The sequence below is a fragment of the Misgurnus anguillicaudatus genome, chromosome 15 (genome assembly GCF_027580225.2).
Source record: "Misgurnus anguillicaudatus chromosome 15, ASM2758022v2, whole genome shotgun sequence".
NCBI classification, from domain to species: Eukaryota; Metazoa; Chordata; class Actinopteri; order Cypriniformes; family Cobitidae; genus Misgurnus; species Misgurnus anguillicaudatus.
The window spans coordinates 24,492,011-24,512,294 of NC_073351.2; the positions used below are offsets into that span (position 1 = coordinate 24,492,011).

Sequence of the window (20,284 nt, forward strand, 5' to 3'; positions counted from 1 at the left end):
GTTTGCAAAGAATGGCTTACCCAAACAAAGTTACTGGGTTGTTCTTTTTTAGGGTTGATAGAAGCATTAGGGACCCAATTATAGCACTTAAACATGAAAAAAAATCAGATTTTCATGCTGTGACCCCTTTAAAATAAGTTTTACATTTACCTTCATAGTTTTCGTTACCGTCTTTGGTGTAAATGGGCCTTAAAAGTGAAAGTTTAGAAAACTGAATCACTAAACAACAGTTCATGGAATGATATGCAAATGTTCACAGGAATGTTCACAGAAAGTTAACCGTATGAGCTAAACTGTGAAAACACCCTTCCTGTACATAACACAAGAAACATTCGTCCTGCCGTAGAAAGTAGCAGTTACACCTTTCTGAAATGTTATATTTTCAAAGTTTTCTGGTCAGCATCACATGGAGAACACAGAGCGACACTGTTGGTCTCTGAGCAAAGGATGGAGAGTTGTACTGGTGGGATTTGAGTAAAGTGGGTGTGGTACCGCTGTGGTTTCACTCATTAGTCTAACAGACTGAGAGTGCTTTTGGAGCTGAGTTATATAGGATGCAAACAGACTAATGAGGCTTTTATATGGAGACTTGATGTCCAGCATTGCTCTGACAGAGCAGACACACACATAGGACACAGACTGTCTATTAATTGTTAAGGAGGAAACCGAGGCACTGCTAACTTACAACAACAGACCATCAATTATATTAACACAGTTAGCAGACACATTTATTTCAAAAGACTTCCAGTGCTTTAGCTTTATGTGCTAGAACGTAGGGATTGAAGGCAGAAATTAAATTCAGAAAGCAATCGATTTACGTCACCATATAATCCAAACAAGCAAACAGATGCTTTTTATCTAAGGCAACAGTGGATGCAAGAAATAAATTGAATTGGTACGTGTGTTCCTTAGGAATTGAACCCATACCATACCAATGAGGGTTTCTGGCATGGCTGAGAAATTATAATTAAATGAAGGTGGATTTAAGGGAGTAAAGGAATTTGGGGAAAATTTGTTGCAAGAGTAAACTAAGCAGCCGATTATCCATAGCGCTGCGGTTAACATAATTATACGCCCCTTCTTAACATTAGTTTGTAACTTGTTTTAGAAGCACTTACTGCAGCAGTGTCCTGCTGGAGGGCTTGGGTGGCAAAGCGGGCCACGTGATTGATGATGGGGGCGAAGTTGGTGGGTCCATAGAAACGAATGTGAGGCAGGCAGTTGGAGTAAGCCTGTACAATCCCCTCCACACCTGCAAGCAAATAAAACACTTGTACTGATGCTTAACACACTTAACACAGATCAACTTCATCTCTAAGGCCTCTGCACAGTCGCTACAGACATTAAAAACAAATTTAAAAAATATGTGTGAGAGCATTACCCGAACAGAAAGGGTTGGTGGGATTAAAGTTGATTGCAAATTCATGAGACACCTGCAATATGAGAAGAAAAAAGAACAACGATAATAAGGTAATGGCTAAGTATGGATGAGTCAGAAAAAGGCCCATTTACAGGATAACATGCACTTTTATTTAAATGCAAAAAATATATAAAAACTGTGCTAGTATTTTGGGATATATTAATAGAAAAATCGTACATATTGTGCTTTTAAAAGTTTTAGACATTTAGCCTAGCTATTTGTAGTTTAATAGTCCAGTGTAAAGTTTTTAGCGGAATCTAATGGTGAGACTGCGAATTGCAACCAACCTCAATTTCGAAACGCAATGAAAAGCTACGGTAGCCGTCACAGGAACATAGGGACGAAATGCGCTCTGTAGAACAGTTTGTCCATTTATGGCTACTGTAGAAACATGGTCGTGCAAAATGCCGACTTCAATGTAACGCGGTGTATGGAGATAAAAGCGGCTCATTCTAAGGCAGCGGTTCCCAAACTTTTTTCCTGCGCTCCCCCTTCTATGCCCCAATCGGGTTGGCGCATCCCAAAAAGCTTTGTTTTCTCGCCATAAAGACTCATGTTTAATCATGTGCAAATAACCAGGGGCTGGTTGCACCAGCCGGACGTAAAGTTGGGTGTACGTAAAGTCCTACATCAGGCTTAGCTATGTCCGACACTGTTCAAAATATTTACGCCTGTTACGCGTAGTTGCTGAAACTACGACCAGACGCAGCTACGCTCAGCGTTGATGATACGCACCCCCGCATATGCGTTTAACCACTGTGATATTTAGACGCCATTCGAGTTTACTATGGTAAAAAACGTACACTTACTGCCGCCAGCTAATAGATGAAATATGACAGCTTTCCTCATGTTTACCAGTGCGCTCTCCCTCAAAATGCGTGCGTCCCGTGCAGACCCATCAAACACATTCACGAAGCCTTTACTGTTCGCACAAAAGGTATAATAGTTTGCAGATTCATTAAAACAGCTCGCGTCACACTTTGGGAATCCCTGTTCTAAGGTAATAAAAACAATATAGTTCATTATGTAAGGTCTTTATACCCCATTGATAATATAGTTATGTATATAATATTACACTTCTGTCAAGAGATCCTTCTAAAAGTCCCACATTGAACCTTTAATTAGTTAGTTTGTTAGCAAATTATGTCCATTATTTAGCATGTCATGCTAACTTCAATTCTGTTTACTGCAGTCTGTCCTTTCACAGTAAGAAATAACATCTATATGTCTGTGTGTCTGTCTATCCATCCCAGTGCCTTTATTTATGTGCACAGACTTTGGTGTATTCACTTCAGTGTCATGGCAACACAGATGGGATGACAGTTGCATAATCAATGGGATATGCGCGTATTATTCATATTCTTTATCTCCCTCTTCTCTACACGTTAAATTCTTGTTTGCATTTCACACTTTTTTTAAATCTTAGCAGGCCTTCACACACAGTGTGATTAATAGATTTTTTTTTAAATGGATAACTAGAAAGATCAACACAACCATTTTCAGTTCGATCAAACGTGGACATCACACCCACAAAGACGCACAAATTATTATAGACTCTTTTCTCACCTTCCAATCAGGTGGGAGTTGAGCCCCGAATCCAAGTGCGGGAAACATTTTGTCGCTGTGGACATAACGTGTGAACAAAAAAGTGTTGAATCTGCTTTTGTGACTTTTAATATTTTGTATTTTTTATTAATAAGGATGATACTTACGTATCATAGTCTTGGATGATCTGGCCTACGGCCCATATGGCGGATAGATATTCGTTGCTGCCCATCGGGTTGATATAATGAAGAGAGGATGCATCTCGCGGGTTACCGTTGGATGCCGTGAAGTCAATGCCGACCTGAAGAAACACGTGAGTAAAGAAACAATTCACTCAAAAATTAAAAATCTTTTTTTCCTGGCTGTAGACAGCATAAACGTAGACACATTATACAGGTGACACATATAGATGGTTTCATTGGACGCACGCACATGTGGTGACACGATTGCGCATCTGGTCAGAGCTTTACTTCCGGTTTCTGTTTGTTTATTGGTCTGACTAAGGTGTTGCAGGTGTTTCGCCAAATGGCAGGGTCTGGCCTGCCATCTCCGTTTCTGACTCAAACTGTTGCCGCTCAGGCGCACAAAGTGCGTAATTCTACGTTAATATGTTCCGTTTAATTCATTACATTATTTTATTTTTTAATTGAATTAATTAAACTGAAAAGTAACTTGGATTACTTTTTTAAAAAAGTAACTCAAATATTAATGTGTACATTTATAAAGTAATGCGTTACTTTACTCGTTACTTCAAAAAAGTAATATTATTACATAACGCGCGTTACCTGTAATGCGTTACCCCCAACACTGATTACACACATCCCAAAATGATTGTTTCCTCGCACAAAAATAAGATATGTAATGCTTACAGTTTGGACAATACATAAAACAAAAAAAATTTGAAGCTTGACAGAACCAGTCCTCATTCACACTACATGACAGTTTTCCAAAAATCATTTAGCAGGAATGACATAACGTGACAGGATTTTTAGATTAACTATGCATATAATCCAATCCACGTACCAAGCAACTGGGTTGCTGTATAAATACAGTCAACTTTGGTACGATGCCGCATATCATGAGCTTTTCTCAGTTAGTGGTGCATCAAAGCTCATGTAGTAGCTAAAGGCGATGTTGTCCTCACCCGGTTTAACCTCAGTAGATCTGAGATCTGCTAGCTCTGTCATGTACCTTAAGACCTGCTCCTACACAACAGGCCTACAGCAAGACTCATATTTAACTAAAAGCAAAAAGACTCTGTGTCTTCACATATAGAGCACCTACCCACTATACCAACACCACTCCCAAGGCCAAAACAAGAGGGATACGGGAAAAGGAAAAGCAGTGTTAAGGAAACGAGAGGATGAGGCAATAGGAAGTGACAGAATGAGGTGCCCTTTACTGTTTTCTGCCTCACATTTTTTGTCATGGCCTCCGGCTGACCAGGCTGTGAAGTCTGGCATATGAGTATAAACTGTAGTGATGTCTGCTGATCTCTATTCCCCCAGTGTGACTGTTACTGTAAAATTCACCTTCTCCATTTTTTTAAAGAGTGTCTTGCAGGAAGCAAATTTACACTAGCAATGTAAATTTAGTTTCTTTTACACAAATCACGCTAAACTAAAATGACCAACAAATGTAAATTCATTCTACAAATAGTCTATCTTACTAATAGTAAAGCATTGCGTTAGCAGCGCAAACGGTTGTGGGTCTGAACACACATATTGATAAAACGTATACCTTGTAATTCACTATAGGTCTCTTTGGATAAAAGTGTCTGCCAAAAGCATAAATGTAAATATAAACCTGCTTTCATAAAGCTGCTGTATGCACTACGTCATTGATAAACAGCTGGATTATGTTCTATGACTGAGGCTACGTTGCACAGAAACGATCTGAAGAGAAAACACAAAAGTGGGGTTGCGTTATCACTTTTTATACGAGCGTTTTGAGGGGGAAATCTGCGTGCATACGATGACGCAAAAGTGTGTGATATTCAATGTAGTATGCACTCCAGGCAGCTAGGTGGCAATGTGAAGCACTGACACACAACAACACCAAGTCCGTGCGCCTGCGGATAACCTTCTTCCTTGTTCTCCCAGGTCTCGTCCAAAGCCGTCTGGTTTGTCTCCGACGAATTGGTGCATCAACAATTTGATAGAGGTAATTAATGTGCCTTCTCTTACCAGTAATACTAGCTGTGAATATTTCGTACAACTGCTGGAAAGACTCTTGTATATTTATCAGAGATGCTATGGCAACATGAAGGTCCGATGTATGGAAATAATCCGACATGTTTGTTTTTATTTTCCTGAACTGGCGTATGCCTGTGACGTGAATGTGTACGCGACGAGAACACACATACTGATAAAACGTATATACCTTGTAATTCACTATAGGTCTCTTTGGATAAAAGTGTCTGCCAAATGCATAAATGTAAATATAAACTTTTGCGTTTTTACCCTTTACTGTGGGTTCACACCAGCTGCGTTTGAAGCGTCAAATTCGCGTCTACCGCGTTTAGTTTGCCACTTGAACATTTTGAGTTTCCTCGCTTCATTCAGCCGCGCGTGAAATTCTAGTCATCGAGACATTCACCAAAAAATTCGCATCATGGGAGGGGCTTCTGTGACTCTGCTCGCTTTCTGTAATCGGGTCACTACTAGAGCAAACTCCTGATTGGTTAACACGGCGGGTTTTTCTGTCAAAGTTGAAATTTTTTAACTCGCGCGTTTTCCCACGGCACCGCTCAATTCGCTCGGACTAGATGCCTCATTCGCGCCGCGAGACCTCTATGTCATGCACATTTTTTGCTCGAGTTGAATATTTTGATGCAAATAGTGCGTGTTTTCGCAGCAAACGCGCCGCTCATATCATTTTCATCGCCCCACGCGAGGACACGTCTGATCGCGTCTTTGCGCTGACTTTGTATGTAATTTACTCGCGCAAATCTAAATTCTAGTCATTGAGACATTCACACAGAAATTCGCATCATGGGAGGGGCTTCTGTGACTCCGCTCGCTTTCTGTAATCGGGTCACTACTAGAGCAAACTCCTGATTGGTTAACGCGGCGGGTTTTTCTGTCAAAGTTGAAATTTTTTAACTCGCGCGTTTTCCCACGGCACCGCTCAATTCGCTCGGACTAGATGCCTCATTCGCGCCGCGAGACCTCCATGTCATGCACATTTTTTGCTCGAGTTGAATATTTTGATGCAAATAGTGCGTGTTTTCGCAGCAAACGCGCCGCTCATATCATTTTCATCGCCCCACGCGAGGACACGTCTGATCGCGTCTTTGCGCTGACTTTGTATGTAATTTACTCGCGCAAATCTAAATTCTAGTCATCGAGACATTCACACAAAAATTCGCATCATGGGAGGGGCTTCTGTGACTCTGCTCGCTTTCTGTAATCCCGTCACTACTAGAGCAAGCTCCTGATTGGTTAACGCGGCGTGTTTTTCCGTCAAAGTTGAAATTTTTTAACTTGCGCGTTTTCCCACGGCAACGCTCAATTCGCTCGAACTAGACGACCTCCATGTCATGCAAATTTTTTGCTCGAGTTGAATATTTTGATGCAAATAGCGCGTATTTTCGCAGCCGCCCATATAATTTTCATCGCCCCACGCGAGGACACGTCTGATCGCGTCTTTGCACTGACTTTGTATGTAATCTACTCACGCAAATAGCTGAACTCGCATCTGGTGAAAACCAACAGTGCAAAGGTAGAGCGGTTTTAAGATTTCCACTCTGGACGTTTCCACTCTGCGTTTTTAAGCCCCAAAAACACCGTCGCTGTGTAAACGAAAGGCACATCCAATAAAATAATTTTTACGTTTTCACCCTCGAGCGTTAAACAGGGCCTAAGCACTAAAATCCCAGATGTAGTAGAGATTTCAGATACTATACCAGCAGAATGCATCCAAGACTTTATTTAGAAAAGTAGTACAGTACATACACTTTTTTCTTATACCTCTGCAAATAGTTTTATGATTTAGAGCTTTATACTTGTAAAATAATCTATACCTCAACATTAATATTGAAGCAATCTTGACATGAGGGATTATCATAATCTGCAGACCAACAAATGGGAATGTGAATCATAAGATGTAGAAATCACTTTCCTTCTCTTTCTATCTTGATGTAGCTCTCTTTTCCATCATCATGTGTCTCTCTGTTTTTAGTTTTAAATGAGAGACATGGACCTCCACACTGCAGTGCACTGTAACTATAGCAACCTATGAATTTCACTCACTTTCTGTATCACTGCTTAACAATCACACTGGTGAAGGCAATTGAGTCACTTAAATGAGACACATACTGTACATAGAGCATGTTGAATTGGACAGCATGTGAAACCAGAAAGATTTGTGTTCTGTATAAATTCAGTTACCTTGAGCATCAAAAAATTGCATTTGTCACAGATCCATGAAATACAGAGACATTCGAAAAGGTAAAGTTATTATACTCACAGTAAACATGAGTTGACAACCACCCAGAATATAGTCCAGGAAAGAGTAATCTCTTGTGATCTAAAAATAAATCAAATTTTTTGGCATGCAAATAAACAAATGATGTATATGCATGTATAATGTGAGACAAGTCATGTTCGAATTTCTTTACCTTGCATGACTTAATAATTATGACCCCAGAGTTTTTGTAGTTCTTTTTCTTTTGTTTTTTGGGATTAATGCATTCAAATTCAACCTGTGAACATAAAGCAATGAATTATAGTCAACTTGCACATGCCAGATTGCATAACCAGCTACAACCTTGTCGATAGATACTAAATAATTTCTGTATTTTTTACAGTATACTAATTTCCAGTAACTACAGTTCATCTCGATTTAGTATTTCAGCAAAGAAGAGCCATACTGACACATCATCTCATCTGAGAAAAAAAACAGTATCGGCATCATCTGTGAGTTCTAGCTGAGCTTTTCAATGTGAGATGTGTGAACGCCAGAGGGGTGATGATCGCTGCAGGAGCTCAATTCGTTTACAACACGCCACAAAATACATCATATCTTTCTGCTAATGCTCTGCAGCAGAGTGTCAATGTGTTTTTAACTGCACGAAACAGAAACACTTGTTCCTGGAGATTTTAAATGCATTTTCTGTCTAAGTGTGACTGGCGACACAATGCTCGTTCTGATTAACAAGCCAGCGGTACAACAAGTGATTTGCATCTCAAAAGAGCCAGTTACTCTCTCCCACCTCCTCTCTCTCCATCACCCTCTGTCTTTCGCTCTCTCACTCACTAATTCCCAGCTTCATTATGCCAGATAATGAGGCATAGCTAGTACTCACATACTGTAGTATTCTGGCAAAACATTGGCATGCATTAACGTGAGCTAAGTTTTTCTTCTCACATTAGGACAATTATACATTTTTACTCTGTTATTGTTCCTGCGTGCATGCTCTTATAGCTCAACTGGTGAAGTATGGTACAAGCAATGCAAAGGTTATGGGTTTGTGTCAACATACTGTAATAATGTTTGATTGATTTCACATTGCTTACAATTTTTCACATGGCTTAACTAAGATATCCAGGTTATATTTTTACTGAATGTCCTTTACAGTATGTAGAAAACAAAGTAAATTACTAAAAATGTCTGTACAAAGTGGCGGCCGTTGACTTCTTTTTTCGAGGGCGCACGATGTGAAGTTCGTCACCACATGTATGTAGTCATTATGTGAGTGGTTCGTCATTTCAAAATATGTGTTTGGGGCATCGAGTGAACCTATATGCATCAAGTGTTTTGTCAAAATAAGTGCCTGCTGCAGACGGTCTAAAGGGTTTATGATAAAAAAGATGCTCGGGTTTGCCAGATACTCGCATAATCTCATCATGCGTAATCAGTGTTTATTGTTAAAGGTGCAGTGTGTAAATTTTTGCGGCATCTAGTGGTGAGGTTGCGCATTGCAACCAACTGCTCCACCCCTCACTTTTGAAACGCATAGAGGAGCTACGTTAGCCGCCACCGGACAAACATGTCATCGTCGGAGACAACTTAGTAAAAAAATTTGTCCGTTAAGGCAGTGTTCCCCAACCTTTTTTCTGCCACGGCACAGAAATAATAAGTAAAAAAATCATACGGCACACCACTATACCAAAAAGCTTTAAAAGAAATGCACAAACCTCTATTGCAATGCTTAAATGACTTAAACTGGAATATTTTACTATTTTAAATGTAGAACTCACATTCAATGCAATTACACTTGTTTTGATGAACACAAAGATTATATCCTGGCTGGAATTGATGACATTGACATACGCAGTTGTGATTTTTTATTTTACCATGGCACACCAAACAAGCTGTCACGGCACACTAGTGTGCCACGGCACAGTGGTTGGGAAACACTGCCTTAAGGGCTTCTGTAGAAACATGGCGGCACAAAATGGCGACTTCCATGTAAGGGGACCCTCTGTGTATGTAGATAAAAATATCTCATTCTAAGGTAATAAAAACATAACGGTGCATTATGAAAGGTCTTTATACACCCCTGATCATATAGTTTTGTATAATATTTTGCATTTATGTCAAGAGATTCTTCTAAAAATTACACACTGCACCTTTAAGGGAGTGTCTTGCGTGTATTTTGTGAAAGCGAGCATCTCTTTTATCATAAACGGTTTTGACGCGTGTGCAGCAGGCAATTATTTGGACAAAACACGTGATGCACATGGTTCACATGACGCAACAAACACATATTTTGAAAACACCAGCAACACACATGACACTCCGAACACATATTTTGAATTTGCGGCTAGGGCTGTCACAATTATTAAATAATCGTCTCAACGTGATTGTTTGACCTCATCGCAATGATTTCAGATCACCGCAATGATTGCATAGCTCTCTAAAAAACACAAGGGGGAGCTGCAGCGCCTGGATAAACGAGACAATATCAGAAGGCGCTCCTTGAATGACAGTGTATTGCGATACATTGCAAAGCCATTTAATACAGTGGAAAAACTTTGATAAGCTGTATAAATTACCAAGTAAAACGTACATTTCCATAACAGCAATTCCAAATTTAGGGAAGTGAAAGATGCTATTCTTAAGTATTTGATTTTTTGCAGGCACTACAGACGTGTGGTCCAGTACTAATATGACCTTAGTAGGATTGGCTACTATTTAAAGTCTGTTTTACTGATTTTTTAGTTTTTGAAAGATTAATAATTACTTTTAAATATGTGTTACGTGAATTCATATTTACTGTCAGGTAAACCTTGCAAAATCTTTAATTTAAATAATCACAACAATGTGTGAAAATTATTTCATGAACAAACTAAAAAATCTATGAGAATTAAATGTCAAAGCCCTAAAACAGGCAATTAAATTGTCGTCAAAATTTATTAGACAATTAACCGTCAGCCAAATTTCATAATCGTGACAGCCCTAATTGCGCCCCTCGGAAGAGCAGTCACCAGCCACCACTGACGTTACATCTACCAAATTTGCTACTTCCAAATTACCCCGTGATTTACTCAACCTGAAGCATTCCGAGATACAAATGTCCATCATCTTTCACTTTAAGACAAGCACATTTGGAGTTATTTTAGTAAGTCCTTGCCCTTCCAAGCTTTATAATGGTAGAAAACAGGGATAAGGAAACAACTTCTGACTTTAAACCTCAAAAAAATGCATTCATCCTTTAAAAAAGTAATCCACATGGCTCGAATGAGTTAATAAAGGTCTTCTGCGGGTAATCGATGCAATTCCATATTATCCATAATAACTAGCTTCTAGCATCTTGGACTCAGGCAAGAGTTTTAGCGTAGTGAGTGTTCGTTTCAATGGGTACGGTGTGCAGCGACTCTTGTGAATTGCAGGCGTCCATAATGGCATCGTTACCCGGAAGCAAGTTATTATAGTTTATAAAGTTTAAAGTATGGATATTTTTCTTACAATATCACATGCATTACCCAAAAAAGACCTTTATTAACCCATTGGAGTCGTGTGGATTACCACTTTAAAGAATGGATGCACATTTTGGCCTTCAAAGTCAGAAGTTGATCCATGTTTTATTCCATTATAAGTTTGAAAAAATTACTAAAATAACTCAAAATGTGTTCGTCTGAAAGATGATGGACATGTGTATCTCAGACTGCTTGAGGGTGAGTAAATCATGAGGTAATTTTGATATTTGGCTGGAGTATCGCTTTAAATCAAATTTAGGCCAGATTTACCTCCACTGAGTTCTGCGCTTCGCTCATCTTGTTGACGGTGGTCTGAAACTCGCCGATGAAGTCGTGACTTCCGTCATTGTCATAATCATAGCACAGCACCTGCAACATCACACAGTAACTTTAAGTTGTGCCAAAATGACTGTTATTAAAAAGTCTTATAGTATTTACTTAAGAATACATTGTAATGCATACCTTGATGCTTCTGTCCACATCTCCATTACAGAGTGAGATGAGAGGAACCGTGAAAGGCTTCCACACAGGATCCAAAGTGTTTTTAATGACCTGAAAATGGTTTACAGTGGGAAGGATTTTAGAGAAAAACTAAATGCGACAAAAATCTTTAAAAATTGCTATAGAAAATTCCATGACTTTTCCAGGGCTGGATTTTAAATCAGGAATTTCTGTGACAGTGAGAACCCTGCAGTAACTAGTTTGTCCATTATCAGTATGTACACTCACCTAAAGGATTATTAGGAACACCTGTCAAATTTCTCATTATGTAATTATCTAATCAACCAATCACATGGCAGTTTCTTCAATGCATTTAGGGGTGTGGTCCTGGTCAAAACAATCTCCTGAACTCCAAACTGAATGTCAGAATGGGAAAGAAATGTGATTTAAACAATTTTGAGCATGGCATGGTTGTTGGTGCCGGACGGGCCGGTCTAAGTATGTTACAATCTGCTCAGTTACTGGGATTGTCACATACAACCATTTCTAGGATTTACAAAGAATGGTGTGAAAAGGGAAAAACATCCAGTATGCGGCAGTCCTGTGGGCGGAAATGCCTTGTTGATGCTAGAGGTCAGAGGAGAATGGGCCGACTGATTCAAGCTGATAGAAGAGCAACTTTGACTGAAATAACCACTCATTATAACCAAGGTATGCAGCAAAGCATTTGTGAAGCCACAACACACACAACCTTGAGGCGGATGGGCTACAAAAGCAGAAGACCCCACCTGGTACCACTCATCTTCACTACAAATAGGAAAAAGCTGCTACAATTTGCATGAGCTCACCAAAATTGGACAGCTGAAGACTGGAAAAATGAGTATCGATTTCTGTTGAGACATTCAGATGGTAGAGTCAGAATTTGGCGTAAACAGAATGAGAACATGGATCAATCATGCCTTGTTACCACTGTGCAGACTGGTGGCAGTGTTGTAATGGTGTTGGGGATGTTTTCTTGGCACACTTTAGGCTCCTTAGTGCCAATTGGGCATCGTTTAAATGCCACGGCCTACCTGAGCATTGTTTCTTACCATGTCCTTCCCTTTATGACCACCATGTACCCATCCTTTGATGGCTACTTCCAGCAGGATAATGCACCATGTCACAAAGCTCGAATAATTTCAAATTAGTTTCTTGAACATGACAATGAGATAACTGTACAATGAGAGCATCTTTGGGATGTGGTGGAACGGGAGCTTTGTGCCCTTGAAGTGCATCCCACAAATCTCCATCAACTGCAACATGCTATCCCATCAATATAGGCCAACATTTCTAAAGAATGCTTTCAGCACCTTGTTGAATCAATACCACGTAGAATTAAGGCAGTTCTGAAGGTGAAAGGGGGTCAAATACAGTATTAGTATGGTGTTCCTAATAATCCTTTAGGTGAGTGTATGTTGTCCAGCATATGCATTGTACTATATTATAAGGCATGCAGTATACAATAGATCTTTTTTGGCCTTCAATAAATGTATAAATTCAGTATGAAATGTACAAATGTAAACACAAAACGATGTCAAAACACAGTGTTTAGTCAAAGTTTTACCTCTGTTCTGTGAACCATCATCCATTTCCCATCATCCCCTTGTTTGTGGAATTCTAAATAGGGGTCTGATTTTCCGAAAAAGTCCTGAAATTTTACAATACAAAACATCGTATACAGTTTTTATAGTGTTTTTATAGCTCAACATGCTACAGCATTGCATTACCAGCGCAAAGGTCATGGGTTTAATCCCAGAAAACAGACAGTCTGATCAAATGTACAACTTGTAATGCCCTGTAAGTCGCTTTGGATAAAAGCATTTGCCAAGTCTATAAATGTAAATGTATCACAACCTCTTCACCCACCTTTTTATCCAGCTTCTTCCCACACATGGTCAAGGTTATTATTCTGTTGTCTGATAACTCCTGGGCTGTTATCTAAATAATTGAACAAAGCATATATTGAAGCTCAATTAAAACTTCATCAATATACATGTTATTGTATATTGTATTTAGTGTCTTACTGTGATGGCCCCCTTTCCTGCCGGCTTGCCGTTTGCTAAGATAAGTGGTCGATGTAGCTTCTTATTTGACACAATCTGAAACAGAGAAGATGGCCCATTAAACAGATAATTAAGTTAATTACTAATGCTAATCTTATTATTACAGTAATAGATCAGGTGAAACAACCAAATGCTACCGTACCACTCCCAGTGTGCAGGTAAACTCGCCCAGAAAGTCATGTTCGTAAAGTTGTGTGCTGCACTTGTCCTCATCAAACATGGCAAACTTGAGCTTCTGTACTTCCTCGAAGTGATAGTCCACTTGAAATTTCACACCAAATACTGGATTCAGGTTGTTTACGGCAGTCTCCGTTCGAGCAAGCTGATGAGACATACAAACAGAGTCCATATGAATTTGAGGAGGGGTGCATAATTGTCATGCCAGCATAATCGTTTTAAATGCTTTTGTGTAAGAACTGTTTGAAACAAAATGTTTAGTCTAGTGCTGGTCAAATATTAATCGCGATTAATCGCATACAAAATATATATATATATATGTATGATATATACATTAAAAGAAAATTATATATACATAAACAAATTCTGAAATGAATATATGTATGTGTGTGTGATTAAATATACATAATAATTACACACAGTACACACACATATATTATGCAAAAAATCACTTTTATTTTGTATGCGATTAATCGCATACAAATCACTAGACATAGTATATTGTACATGTCCAATTTTGTCTTTATAAGATATAAACATTGACTTCTGGATCTGTAATAGACACTATAGATTTACAGTACATGTAAATAGATAGATATAGTGTAGATACAGTACAGTATGGATTTATTATGTTATTGTGTGAAAAACTTTTTTTATATCATTCTTGATATGTAATCCTGCCATTCGATGTTAAAGATACCAAGGTTATATTTTCACAGAATGTTCTTTAGATTATGTAGGAAGATTTTTTTTGTAGATAGTAAATCACAAAAAATTACTTTAGTTGGGTTTTCACAGATTGCGGGTGACAATGATGTTAACCCTTTAGCGGTTGGTTGCCTCAAACACGTCCTCTTCTAAAATGCATTTGATTCTGTATTTCTACACAACAAACAATATTGTTCCCATGGTGTTTCCATGGTTACAGTTTGCCGTGAAAGAGGGATTTTATGTGCAGTTTTGCCCTACTGGCCATCCACATGGGCTTGTGGTGATGATTGGACTGCTCAGGACACAGTCCCATAGAGACCTCACAGACATACCCTCATGTGCTCCCACCATATTATTTAATTTACTTTAACTATGACTATTTTACTTTGATTACAGCTCTTTATATGCTTCCAGCATATGGTCACCAGCTTGTAAACAAGTCCTGATCCCACAATTACTCCACTAATGTGGAAAGGTAAGTTGGAAACACTTTTTATTGCGTCTTACCTCCACCCAGTTGCTATCCACCTCTTGGAAAAGGACACAGAAGGGGTCTGACTTTGATGCCACGTCACGGTCTAGCAGATTGGAGCCACAAACAGAAAGCTCTACTTTTGTGATGCAGTGCTGGGACCCAATGACAGGAGCCACGTCGGGCCCCGAGCCCAGAGTATAGGCCATAGAGATGGGAGTACCTCCTCTCCCACACCCTGGGGGCAACAAAAGGGTGTTTAACTTTTCTGTATACAACCTTGTGTAGTCATTTAACCCCCAATTAACTGTACATCAGTTAACATCTGTTCTTTGCGCATCTGCCATGTAAAATTCATATATGCAGTGATTTATAATATAAAACAATTTATTAGACCATCACCCAATGTAAGATTTGTACCACAGCTGCCCTAAACTAACAGTATTTATGATTGGAAATGTTTCTGTAATGGTTAATCCACCATGTGTTAGCTCTTTAGTCACAGCATTATTCTATAATATTATTGTTATCCATGAATTTCCTAATTTATTGTTTTAAAAGAAAGGAAAAACATATAAAACAATTTATTGTTTTTTATCAGTGGCGGCTTGTGAGTGCTCATCCGAGGGGCGCAAATTCAAAATAAGTGTTCAGAAGTGTCATGTGTGTTGCTTGTGTTTTTAAAATATGTGTTTGTTGCGTCAAGTGAACCATGTGCATCACATGTTTTGTCAAAATAAGTGCCTGCTGCACACGCATCAAAACCGTTTATGATAAAAGAGACGCTCACGTTCACAAAATAAATGCAAGACACTCCCTTAACACTAAACTCTGATTATGCATGAGATTATGCGAGTATCTGGTAAATGCGAGCATCTCTTTTATCATAAACCCTTTGGACGCGTATGCAGCAAGCACTTAAGACACGTGATGCACACAGGATCTCTCGACGTGCAGAACACATATTTTGAAATTACAAACCACACATGACGAGCTACATACATGTTGTGACAAACTTTGCATCGAGCACCCTCGAAAAAAGAAGTCACCGGCCACCACTGTTTTTATTCAGATGGAAGCAAGATAAGTTGAATGTTACCCTTTATTAATTTCTGATTTCTGAGAAGACTTAATTGTGTCAGCTCAAATTTGGGTATAAAATGCTAATTCAATTTGACATTTTCCATTCCTCCTCAAAATGGTAAAACATCAAGAACCCTCAGAAAAGGAAAGAGTCCACATTAAAGCACTCCACGATGCTGGATGCTCTTTGAGACAGGTAATTAAAGGTAATAAGTAATGATTGAAATGTTTGGGGAACCAAAAATGGTTCTTGTATGGCATCACTGCGGCGAAGAACCCTTTTAGCACCTTAATTCGAACAGCACCAAAACTATACAATCACTCTGCATTACAAGGCTTATAAGTTGCCAAATAGAAAGTCTCTCACTATCAGTCTAATAAAACAAATGTAGGACAGTGAACTGCAGCCTTTGAATAGAAATAAATTACACAGTGCTATTTGACCTTTTTTCACAGAAACAACTTGGCCACATCTCTACGAGACAGGCGTGTGCAGTATGGGTTCACGGCCAACTGAAAAAACAACTCCTCAAATAAATAGCAAACATGAAAACACTATTATGATTTCCCCACGCACACACAGAACATGAGCGTCACACCAAGAAATGAGGAATACAGCGAGGGCTCTTGTTGCTTAGATACTGATGTACCACCGTCTCTTTCTGTGTTAATGTCACAAACCACAATTAGGCTGTGACCACCATTGACAAAGAATTCGAGTAAAAGCAACTTGGGCCAAAAACACGTCACACAGAATCACTTACATCACCTCCAAAGGATATTATCCAAGTTATTATGTTAACAACAGGAACTAAGATTAGTTAATTTAATTAATTATTGTCCATTGTTTAGCAATGACACTGATTTGGAAGTAAATACTAGTACACAGTGGTGGTGGTTATTTAACTTGTGGTTATAGAACAGATCGATCGACTTGTCTACCAGGTGGTTAGGCACACAATAATATCACATAATGATAGCAAAAGTGTGAGAGCAAACAGATGGTTAAAAACCAAATAGATGTGCTGCCATAATCTACTAGCAGTGTAATTCAAAAAGGGAAAAAGTTCATCCAAAAATGATATTGTTAGCTCTCCGTATAATTTCTTTTGTGGAACACAAAAGGAGATTTTAGGCAGAATGTCATTGTATGGAAGAAGTGACATCAATGTTTTAAAAAATGATGTTACAGAAGAAATGACACCAGGATTCTCAGTAAACTAACAGTTTAAAATTATTTTGTACTACCCTGTTATCGAAAATTACAACATCAAAAACATCTTTCTGATCAGTTCGGGAAAGCAAGGAAAACTCACCTGGGATTCCATCCCAAAACGGCATCTTGCATTAAAGTGTTAAACGTCAAGGGTTGTTCAGATTCTAAATGAACTCGACTGCAATCAAACACCCATTATATACACACTGTAGGTAACCATTCTCAAAATAATGAGTAATGACATGATCCCTAGGAAGGTGATGTAATGGAAAAGCGGATACACAGACACAGCAGTTTGAACTTCCTGAATACTCAAAGTCAATTGCAGTAAAATGGCGAGATTAGAGTTTAGTCCGTGCAGTGAACCATATCAACCATTGCATCAGTTAGTAACCCATTAACTGTGTTGACATTTTAGTATTTTGCAAGGAACAGTGTTTATTAAACTACTATTCTGTGTCTTTTATCCCAATATATAGATGAGTCCACTCATCTGAGGCCAAAATGGCAACGTGTTTTTATATGACACCATAAACACTGTATCACCTCTTATCTGTACTTCAGCATTTATCTGCAAGGTGTAGTGCCAGACAAGTTGTCACGTTTTTCCACTAATCATCATATAAAACACCTCTCATCACCCTAGGGTTTACAACCCTGCATCCACTTACAACAGCAATTCCACCACTAAAACCACAATTCAAATATAATCCTGTTTTAGGTGGCAAAGTGAATACACTTCCTTTAACAAAAAACAAGCTTCACATTTCTGACTTGTTCCATAAGTGTCTATCATAAAGAATAAGTACAATTTATTTAGTAACAGAAAGCTTAAAGGGGCCATGGCATGAAAATGAGACTTTTTCCATGTTTAAGTGCTATAATTGGGTCGCCAGTGCTTCTATCAACCTAGAAAATGTGAAAAAGATCAATCCAGTAACTTAGTTTTGGTAAACCATTCTCTATAAGCACATGAAAAAATAGGTAGTTGAAATTTAGCTCTCCTTATGATGTCATAAGGAGCTCTTATTATAATAATACCACCCCTTAATCTGCACTATCCAATCACAGCACTGCCATTTAGTGCAGAGAAAAGCACAATTGAGTTTTAATTGCAACAAACCACCATCAATGTGATCAGTGTTTGAATTTAATCAGCTCGTTTGCATTTTAATGGACACACCCAAAACGCCACATTTTTGCACACACCTACAAAGTGGCAATTTTAACATGCTATAATAAATTATTTATATGGTGTTTTGAGCTAAAACTTCACATATGTGCTCTGGGGACACCAAAGATTTATTTGACATCTTAAAAAAAGTATTGTGCCATTGCCCCTTTAAAGGGATAGTTTACCTAATAAATGATATTTTAAGTAACATTACCCAAACAACATTCTGTAGGTGCCTATTGACACAAAACCATACAGAGATTGCTTAAAATTTCTTGTTTTGTTTTACAAAGTAAAAGTTTTTGGAGAACTGTACCTTTAAATTACATTAATGTAATTTAATTGTTACTGAATCTAACTTCCTACATCAGGACACTTTCCATTTTAGGAACTCTGAGGTCAAACAATTACAACAAAGTGCAACTTCCTTATAACCACCATATATTTCAAAATGTTTTCCAATTAATCTTAAAGTGGGAACTGTTTAGTATTGTGGTAAAAGTTGGTTAAAATGTACAAAATATTAGCATTATATAAAAAAGTATCAGCTGTTTATTCACTACCAAATGTAAAAGCAAGCACAAATACACCCAAATGAGATGTAAGTTTGCTTTTAAGCATTTGCCTGAGCAAAAAAAAAGATGTAAATTTGTTAAACGATGTCAAAACATGTTAATAAACGTGTAAAGATCACAGAAAACACTGTTTCAAAACAGTATGCTCCGTCCAAAGACCATGCACACTGTATATTACTCAAGCATCATGTTGTTAAGCATCACCTTTTGCTCTGCTGTCAAACCACATCTACAGTAAAGCATTAAAAGCGCGACATCCTGTTTACTGAATAATGAGCCATCAATGCAGACAAAAAGTTTATAATGGATCACCGAGTACTGCAAGAATTAATGAATGTTGAGGCTGTCAAACCGGAAACTTGGACGACAGGTAAGTTAATATATATTCACAAAAATCACAAATTCGTGAACAATTATGTGCAATACTATCAAACATTCTCCAGCAGCAAGAAAGAAAGAAAAAGCGTGCATTCATCGTATGCTCATTACTGTAATTTGACATTAATGTAATTTGGTGGGTGTCTTAAGATTTATGTGTTTTGTATGGGCTAAACAGGCTTGTTGTTGTTGTTTATTCGTGTTATCCTGAACTCTTAATGTCTTCCTTTCAATGTTAAACTGTTACACAACAGGTTTGTTTATGAATGGTAATGATTACTTCATGAAGTCACTGTGTAACTCACCCCTCGGTATATGCGTCCTACTTCACTCGAGCGTCTTTTTCTGTTGTGTAGTCTATTGGTGGCACCAGCTCAGCGTTTCAAAATGATTTTGGGTTGATCGCATTATCCAGGTAAACGAAGACGATGCCAATGTGTGATGCGTTAAAAGATAAACCCCGTTAAAGAAGAAAGCGCGTCGCTGCTTCTAGCGCGTTTAGACTCGAGAGTGGCGCGCGCTCAATAAACCCAACAGTTGTGTAGTTTTCTTTTCACAGCTCTGACAACTCCGCCCGTGTCCACACACATCTGTGACTGTTATAACAATCAACTATATCTTCTCAATGCTGTGTCTGAAACGGCTTTAAAAGGTTGTCTTAAAGAAACGTTACGTTTGGGGGAAATAACACACGATTTTGCCTACATTTGATGATACCGTCATGTTGACGTGTTTGCAGAAGCGCGCGCATCGCTCGTGCTGTTCTGCAGAACGTATGACAGACCTTATATTGAAAGGAAACTAAATATATAATCAAATAATATAATGAATAGTTTTTTTTTCAAATAGGCTATTTCCATCTCACCACTTTAAACTAATTAATTTGTGTCAGTTACCGATATTGGTGGATATTTGTATTTAAAACCTGCATATTTCTGGTATAGAAACACGTATTGATTAATTTATATATTGTATTTTGTGTGCAAGTAAATATAAACATTAATACCTGAAAACAGTGGTCCAAAAAGCCTTACTACATTTACACATCATCATTTTACTGCC

The 20,284-nt window shown here is 38.3% G+C and overlaps 1 protein-coding gene across 2 annotated transcripts in view; it reads right to left on the reverse strand.

Moving 5' to 3' along the window:
• cpne2 (copine II) overlaps positions 1–19,956 on the reverse strand; it is a 31,570-nt gene extending 11,614 nt beyond the window's left edge. The window contains exons 1-14 of one of the 2 annotated variants that reach the window (XM_055174542.2): positions 19,528–19,956; positions 14,832–15,034; positions 13,579–13,758; positions 13,398–13,472; positions 13,240–13,311; positions 12,938–13,021; positions 11,353–11,442; positions 11,161–11,259; positions 7,587–7,670; positions 7,436–7,495; positions 3,133–3,266; positions 2,987–3,041; positions 1,382–1,433; positions 1,119–1,252 (exon numbers count right to left, since the gene is read on the reverse strand). In XM_055174542.2, coding sequence (XP_055030517.1) covers positions 1,119–1,252; positions 1,382–1,433; positions 2,987–3,041; positions 3,133–3,266; positions 7,436–7,495; positions 7,587–7,670; positions 11,161–11,259; positions 11,353–11,442; positions 12,938–13,021; positions 13,240–13,311; positions 13,398–13,472; positions 13,579–13,758; positions 14,832–15,005 — 1,293 coding nt within the window. In that variant the 5' untranslated portion in view covers positions 15,006–15,034; positions 19,528–19,956. Of the gene's footprint in view, positions 1–1,118; positions 1,253–1,381; positions 1,434–2,986; positions 3,042–3,132; positions 3,267–7,435; positions 7,496–7,586; positions 7,671–11,160; positions 11,260–11,352; positions 11,443–12,937; positions 13,022–13,239; positions 13,312–13,397; positions 13,473–13,578; positions 13,759–14,831; positions 15,035–17,195; positions 17,353–19,527 lie in introns of those variants that run through there. The other variant, XM_055174541.2, reaches the window with a different exon arrangement.
• Positions 19,957–20,284: the final 328 nt, after the last annotated feature.